Below are 7,537 nucleotides of genomic sequence, written 5' to 3'. Positions count from 1 at the left end.
GGGGGGTTTGGGGTCACCCGGACGCCTGGGTCCCCTGGTCCCTAGGTCCTCTAGGCGGGGTTTGGGGACACCCGGACGCCTGGGTCCCCTGGTCCCTAGGTCCTCTATGGAGGGGCTTGGGTCACCCGGACGCCTGGGTCCCCTGGTCCCTAGGTCCTCTAGGGGGGGTTTGGGGACACCCGGACGCCTGGGTCCCCTGGTCCCTAGGTCCTCTATGGGGGGCTTGGGGCCACCCGGACGCCTGGGTCCTCTATGGAGGGGCTTGGGGACACCCGGACGCCTGGGTCCCCTGGTCCCTGGACACCTGGGTCCCCTTTGGAAGGGTTGGGGACACCAGGATGCCTGGGTCCCTTGGTCCCCGGATGCCTGGGTCCCTTCTGGAGGGGTTGGGGCCACCCGGATGCCTGGGTCCCCTATGGAGGCATTGGGGACACCCGGACGCCTGGGTCCATTAGTCCCCGGATGCTTGGGTCCCCAACTCCCGAACGCCTGGGTCCTCTATTGGGAGGTTGGGGCTACCCGGACGCCTGGGTCCCCTGTGTGGCCACATTCAGGCTGCTCCAAGGCCACCCGATGTCCCCGCTGACGTCACCGCTGATGTCACCCGTGACCTTCCCCTCCCCCCCTGGCCCCGCGCCCGCCCCTCCCCCAACCCCCCCAAGGCCACGCGGGGGGGAGGCGGGTGGGGGGAGGGGCCCGCAAAGGCCTCTGGGTAACCCAGCCCCTCCCCCACCTCCCGAACTCCTGGGTCCCTCCCCGGGGTGGGGGGGGAGGGGCAGGGATGGGCTCACCTGGTTGGATGCGGCCCTTCCCCCCATCTTAGGGGACCCAGGTGTCCGGGGGGGGTGGGGGAGGGGCTGCGCCCGAACGCCTGGGTCCCCTATTGGGGGGAGGGGATGCACCCGAACTCCTGGGTCCCCCATTGTGTGGGGGCTCGGTCCCCGAACTCCTGGGTCCCTTGTTGAGGGGAGAGGCTGCACCCGAACTCCTGGGTCCCCTATTGGGGGGGGGGGGCATCACCCGAACTCTTGGGTCCCCTAAAAGGGGAGGAGGGGGGGGAGGGACATCACCCGAACTCCTGGGTCCCCCATTGTGTGGGTGCTCGGTCCCCGAACTCCTGGGTTCCCCATTGTGGGGGAGGGTCTGTCCCCGAACTCCTGGGTCCCCTAAAAGGAGGTGGGGGGGGGGAGGAGCATCTCCCGCACTCCTGGGTCCCCTATTGGGGGGGATCACCCGAACTCCTGGGTCCTCTGTTGGGTAGAGGGTCCGCACCCGAACACCTGGGTCCCATTTTGGCAAGGGGGGGGGGTGGGGGGGGCATCTCCCGAACTCCTGGGTCCTCTATTGTGGGGGCGGGGCCATCACCCGAACTCCTGGGTCCCCTAGAAAGGGGAGGAGTTGGGGGGAAGGGACATCACCCGAACTCCTGGGTCCCCTATTGGGTAGAAGTTCCGTCCCCGAACTCCTGGGTTCCTTATTGGTGGGGGCGGGGCCACCCCCCGAACTCCTGGGTCCCCGCGCGGCCGCCGCCGTCTCAGACGCTCCGAGCGGCGCGTGGTACGTGGAGGGGGGGGGGGGGGAGACGGGGACGCACGACCCACGTCACGCGTGACGTAACGTGACGTCACGCTGGGAACCCCCAAGAATTTATAAGGGGGGGAAGCACGTGGCTGGGGGGGTGGTGACGTCATGGGGGCCACGTGTGTTTTTGGCGGGGAAATCGGGGGGTTTTGGGGTCCCAGGGGACTTGGGGGGGTCCCAGTTTGGGGGTCCCAGAGGGTTTTGGGGTCCCCATGGGGGGTCTATGAGGTTTTGGGGGGTCCCTGGGGTGTCCCCAAGTTTTGGGGTCCCAGGTCTGGGGGTGTCGAGGGGAGTGTCCCCATGTTTTGGGGTATACCCAATTTTGGGGTGTCCCCATGTCTAGGGGTCTCTGGAAGGTTGTTGGGGGGTGTCCCCACTTTTGGCGTGTCCCCAATATTGGGGTCTCATGACTAAGGGGATCTCAGGGGTGCCCCCAATTTTGGGGGTGTCCCCATGTTTTGGGGTATCCCCACTTTTGGGGTGCCCCCATGTCTGGGTGTCTCGGGGTGGGGGGGTTATCAGGGGGGTGTCCCCACTTTTGGGGGTGTCCCCATGTTTTGGGGTGTCCCCAGATGCAGGTGTTGCGTTTCTACGTGTTGGGGGGCGAGAGCGAGGGGAACCCCCCGACCTTGGGTTTGGGGTCCCCCCTGCGGGTGGCGCGGGAAGCGGAGCCGAGTGTCACCAATGTCACCTGCGAGATCTGCTACTACGTGGGATGGGACGGTGAGGGGACAATGGGGGGGACAATGGGGGAGACATTGGGGGAACAATGGGGGGGACATTGGGGGGGACAATGGGGGGACAATGGGGAGGCAATGGGGGGACAATGGGGACGATATGAGGACAGGGGGACGTGGGTTTTAGGACCCTGGGGATTCCCTGGGTGGGTTTTAGGACCCTGGGGATTCCCTGGGTGGGTTTTAGGACCCTGGGGATCCCCTGGGTGGGTTTTAGGACCCTGGGGATGCTCCGGGTGGGTTTTGGGATGTCTGGGTGGGTTTTAGGACCCCGGGGATGCCCTGGGTGGGTTTTGGGGTGTCTGGGTGGGTTTTGGGTGACATGGGGACATGGGTTTTAGGACCCTGGGGATGCGCTGGGTGGGTTTGGGGATCCCCTGGGTGGGTTTTGGGGTCTCTGGGTGTGTTTTAGGACCCTGGGGATCCCCTGGGTGGGTTTTGGGGTCTCCGGGTGGGTTTTAGGACCCTGGGGATGCCCTGGGTGGGTTTTGGGGTCTCTGGGTGTGTTTTAGGACCCTGAGGATGCCCTGGGTGGGTTTTGGGGTCTCTGGGTGGGTTTTAGGACCCTGGGGATCCCCTGGGTGGGTTTTGGGGTCTCTGGGTGGGTTTTAGGACCCTGGGGATGCTCCGGGTGGGTTTTGGGGTCTCTGGGTGGGTTTTAGGACCCTGGGGATCCCCTGGGTGGGTTTTGGGGTCTCCGGGTGGGTTTTAGGACCCTGGGGATCCCCTGGGTGGGTTTTGGGGTCTCCGGGTGGGTTTTAGGACCCTGAGGATCCCCTGGGTGGGTTTTGGGGTCTCCGGGTGGGTTTTAGGACCCTGGGGATGCTCTGGGTGGGTTTGGGGGTCTCTGGGTGGGTTTTAGGACCCTGGGGATGCCCTGGGTGGGTTTTGGGGTCTCCGGGTGGGTTTTAGGACCCTGGGGATGCCCTGGGTGGGTTTTGGGGTCTCCGGGTGGGTTTTAGGACCCTGGGGATCCCCTGGGTGGGTTTTGGGGTCTCCGGGTTGGTTTTAGGACTCTGGGGATGAGTTTTGGGGTCTCTGGGTGGGTTTTGGGGTCTCCGGGTGGGTTTTAGGACCCTGGGGATGCCCTGGGTGGGTTTTGGGGTCTCTGGGTGGGTTTTAGGACCCTGGGGATGCTCCGGGTGGGTTTTGGGGTCTCTGGGTGGGTTTTAGGACCCTGGGGATCCCCTGGGTGGGTTTTGGGGTCTCCGGGTGGGTTTTAGGACCCTGGGGATCCCCTGGGTGGGTTTTGGGGTCTCCGGGTGGGTTTTAGGACCCTGAGGATCCCCTGGGTGGGTTTTGGGGTCTCCGGGTGGGTTTTAGGACCCTGGGGATGCTCTGGGTGGGTTTTGGGGTCTCCGGGTGGGTTTTAGGACCCTGGGGATGCCCTGGGTGGGTTTTGGGGTCTCCGGGTGGGTTTTAGGACCCTGGGGATGCCCTGGGTGGGTTTTGGGGTCTCCGGGTGGGTTTTAGGACCCTGGGGATGCCCTGGGTGGGTTTTGGGGTCTCCGGGTGGGTTTTAGGACCCTGGGGATCCCCTGGGTGGGTTTTGGGGTCTCCGGGTTGGTTTTAGGACTCTGGGGATGAGTTTTGGGGTCTCTGGGTGGGTTTTGGGGTCTCCGGGTGGGTTTTAGGACCCTGGGGATGCCCTGGGTGGGTTTTGGGGTCTCTGGGTGGGTTTTAGGACCCTGGGGATCCCCTGGGTGGGTTTTGGGGTCTCTGGGTGGGTTTTAGGACCCTGGGGATGCCCTGGGTGGGTTTTGGGGTCTCCGGGTTGGTTTTAGGACTCTGGGGATGAGTTTTGGGGTCTCTGGGTGGGTTTTGGGGTCTCCGGGTGGGTTTTAGGACCCTGGGGATGCTCTGGGTGGGTTTGGGGGTCTCTGGGTGGGTTTTAGGACCCTGAGGATCCCCTGGGTGGGTTTTGGGGTCTCTGGGTGGGTTTTAGGACCCTGGGGATCCCCTGGGTGGGTTTGGGGGTCTCTGGGTGGGTTTTAGGACCCTGGGGATCCCCTGGGTGGGTTTTGGGGTCTCCGGGTGGGTTTTAGGACCCTGGGGATGCTCTGGGTGGGTTTGGGGGTCTCTGGGTGGGTTTTAGGACCCTGGGGATCCCCTGGGTGGGTTTTGGGGTCTGTGGTTGGGTTTTAGGACCCTGGGGAACCCCCGGGTGGGTTTTGGGGGTCTCTGGGTGGGTTTTAGGACCCTGGGGATGCTCCGGGTGCGTTTTGGGGTCTGTGGTTGGGTTTTAGGACCCTGGGGAACCCCCGGGTGGGTTTTGGGGGTCTCTGGGTGGGTTTTAGGACCCTGGGGATGCCCTGGGTGGGTTTTGGGGTCTCTGGGTGTGTTTTAGGACCCTGAGGATGCCCTGGGTGGGTTTTGGGGTCTCTGGGTGGGTTTTAGGACCCTGGGGATGCCCTGGGTGGGTTTTGGGGTCTCCAGGTGGGTTTTAGGACCCTGGGGATCCCCTGGGTGGGTTTTGGGATCTCCGGGTGGGTTTTAGGACCCTGGGGATGCTCTGGGTGGGTTTTGGGGTCTCTGGGTGGGTTTTAGGTGACACGGGGACAGGGGGACATGGGTGTTTTTGGGGTGTTTTGGGTCCCCAATCGTGCTGTTTTTGGGGTGCAGACCCCGCCCCCCCAGGCGCCCCCCAGCTGCGGGTGCTGCGCTGGCTCCTGGGGTCCCCCCTGGGGGGCGGGGCCGACGTGTCCCCCCAAAGTCACCTGCGGCCCCACGGACACCAACTGCTCCTGGAGATCGGGCCCCGGTAAGGGGGGTTATGGGGGTCCCATGGGTGCTATGGGGGGGGCTTGGGTGCTATGGGGGGCTATGGGTGCTATGGGGGGCTATGGGTGCTATGGGGAGCTGGGGAGTCCCTATGGATGGGGGCATCCCATGGGTGCTATGGGGGGTAACTGTGGGTGGGAGAGGGTCCCTATGGGGGTCCCATGGGTGCTATGGTGGGGCCTTGGGTGCTATGGGGGGCTATGGGTGCTATGGGGGGCTGGGGAGTCCCTATGGATGGGGGGTCCCATGGGTGCTATGGGGCGTCATTATGGGTGGCACAGGGTCCCTATGGGGTCCCATGGGTGCTATGGGCGGTCACTATGGGTGAGAGAGGGTCCCTATGGGGGTCCCATGGGTGCTATGGGGGAGCCTTGGGTGCTATGGGGGGCTATGGGTGCTATAGGTGCTATGGGGGGCTATGGGTACTATGGGGGGCTATGGGTGCTGTGGGGAGCTGGGGAGTCCCTATGGATGGGGGGTCCCATGGGTGCTATGGGGTGTCACTATGGGTGAGAGAGGGTCCCTATGGGGGTCCCATGGGTGCTATGGGGGGCTATGGGTGCTATAGGTGCTATGGGGGGCTATGGGTACTATGGGGGGCTATGGGTGCTATGGGGGGCTGGGGAGTCCCTATGGATGGGGGGTCCCATGGGTGCTATGGGGTGTCACTGTGGGTGGGAGAGGGTCCCTATGGGGGTCCCATGGGTGCTATGGGGGGGGCTATGGGTGCTATGGGGGGCTATGGGTGCTATGGGGGGCTATGGGTGCTATAGGTACTATGGGGGCTATGGGTGCTATGGAGGGCTGGGGAGTCCCTATGGATGGGGGCGTCCCATGGGTGCTATGGGGGGTCACTGTGGGTGGGAGAGGGTCCCTGCGGGGGTCCCATGGGTGCTCTTGGGATGCTATGGGTGCTATGGGGGGCTATGGGTGCTATGGGGAGCTGGGGAGTCCCTATGGATGGGGGTGTCCCATGGGTGCTATGGGGCATCATTATGGGTGGTAGAGGGTCCCTATGGGGGTCCCATGGGTGCTATGGGGGGGTCTTGGGTGCTATGGGGGGCTATGGGTGCTATGCGGGACTGGGGAGTCCCTATGGATGGGGGGGGTCCCGTGGGTGCTATGGGGGGTCACTATGGGTGAGAGAGGGTCCCTATGGGGGTCCCATGGGTGTTATGGGTGGTCACTGTGGGTGGGAGAGGGTCCCTATGGGGGTCCCATGGGTGCTATGGGGGGGCCTTGGGTGCTATGGGGGGCTATGGGTGCTATGGGGAGCTGGGGAGTCCCTATGGATGGGGGGTCCCATGGGTGCTATGGGGGAGCCTTGGGTGCTATGGGGGGCTATGGGTGCTATGGGGGGCTATGGGTGCTATAGGTACTATGGGGGGCTATGGGTGCTATGGGGGGCTGGGGAGTCCCTATGGATGGGGGGTCCCATGGGTGCTATGGGCGGTCACTGTGGGTGGGAGAGGGTCCCTATGGGGGTCCCATGGGTGCTATGGGGGGGTCTTGGGTGCTATGGGGGTCTATGGGTGCTATGGGGGGCTATGGGTGCTATAGGTACTATGGGGGCTATGGGTGCTAGTGCTATGGAGGGCTGGGGAGTCCCTATGGATGGGGGCGTCCCATGGGTGCTATGGGGGGTCACTGTGGGTGGGAGAGGGTCCCTATGGGGGTCCCATTGGTGCTATGGAGGTCCCATGGGTGCTACGAGGGGGTCCTATGGGTGCTATGGGGGGCTATGGAGGGCTGTGGGTGCTGGGGGAGCCCTGGGTGTCCCATGGGTGCTATTGGGGTCTATGGGTGCTATGGGGGGCTATGGGTGCTGGGGGATCCTATGGGTGGGAGAGCATCCCTATGGGTGCCATGTGGGTCCCATGGGTGCTCTGGGGCTCCCATTGGTGCCATGAGGGACCCATGGGTGCCGTGGGGGTCCCGTGGGTGCCAGGGGGGTCCCATGGGTGCCGTGGGGGTCGTGTGGGTGCCATGGGGGTCCCATGGGTGCTCTGGGGCTCCCATTTTTGCCATGAGGGACCCATGGGTGCCGTGGGGGTCCCGTGGGTGCCAGGGGGGTCCCATGGGTGCTCTGGGGCTCCCATTGGTGCTATGAGGGACCCATGGGTGCTGTGGGGGTCCCCTGGGTGCCATGGGGGTCGTGTGGGTGCCATGGGGGTCCCATGGGTGCTCTGGGGCTCCCATTTTTGCCATGAGGGACCCATGGGTGCCGTGGGGGTCGTGTGGGTTCCATGGGGGTCCCATGGGTGCTCTGGGGCTCCCATTGGTGCCATGAGGGACCCATGGGTTCCGTGGGGGTCCCCTGGGTGCCATGGGGGTCGTGTGGGTGCCATGGGGGTCCCATGGGTGCTCTGGGGCTCCCATTGGTGCCATGAGGGACCCATGGGTGCGTGGGGGTCGTGTGGGTTCCATGGGGGTCCCAT

General features: G+C 64.6%; 1 protein-coding gene across 1 annotated transcript in view; it reads left to right on the top strand.

The window, feature by feature from the left end:
- The first annotated feature begins 1,333 nt into the window (after positions 1 to 1,333).
- Positions 1,334 to 7,537, top strand: part of PFAS (phosphoribosylformylglycinamidine synthase) — a 93,609-nt gene continuing 87,405 nt past the window's right edge. Inside the window, exons 1-3 of the mRNA XM_065048192.1 lie at positions 1,334 to 1,557; positions 2,154 to 2,304; positions 4,941 to 5,079. Of these exons, the coding sequence (XP_064904264.1) occupies positions 2,154 to 2,304; positions 4,941 to 5,079 (290 nt within the window). The 5' untranslated portion in view covers positions 1,334 to 1,557. The remainder of the gene's footprint in view (positions 1,558 to 2,153; positions 2,305 to 4,940; positions 5,080 to 7,537) is intronic.

This window comes from Columba livia, unplaced genomic scaffold (assembly GCF_036013475.1).
Source record: "Columba livia isolate bColLiv1 breed racing homer unplaced genomic scaffold, bColLiv1.pat.W.v2 Scaffold_232, whole genome shotgun sequence".
Classification (NCBI taxonomy): Eukaryota; Metazoa; Chordata; class Aves; order Columbiformes; family Columbidae; genus Columba; species Columba livia.
This window is presented reverse-complemented; position numbering and strand designations above follow the sequence as displayed.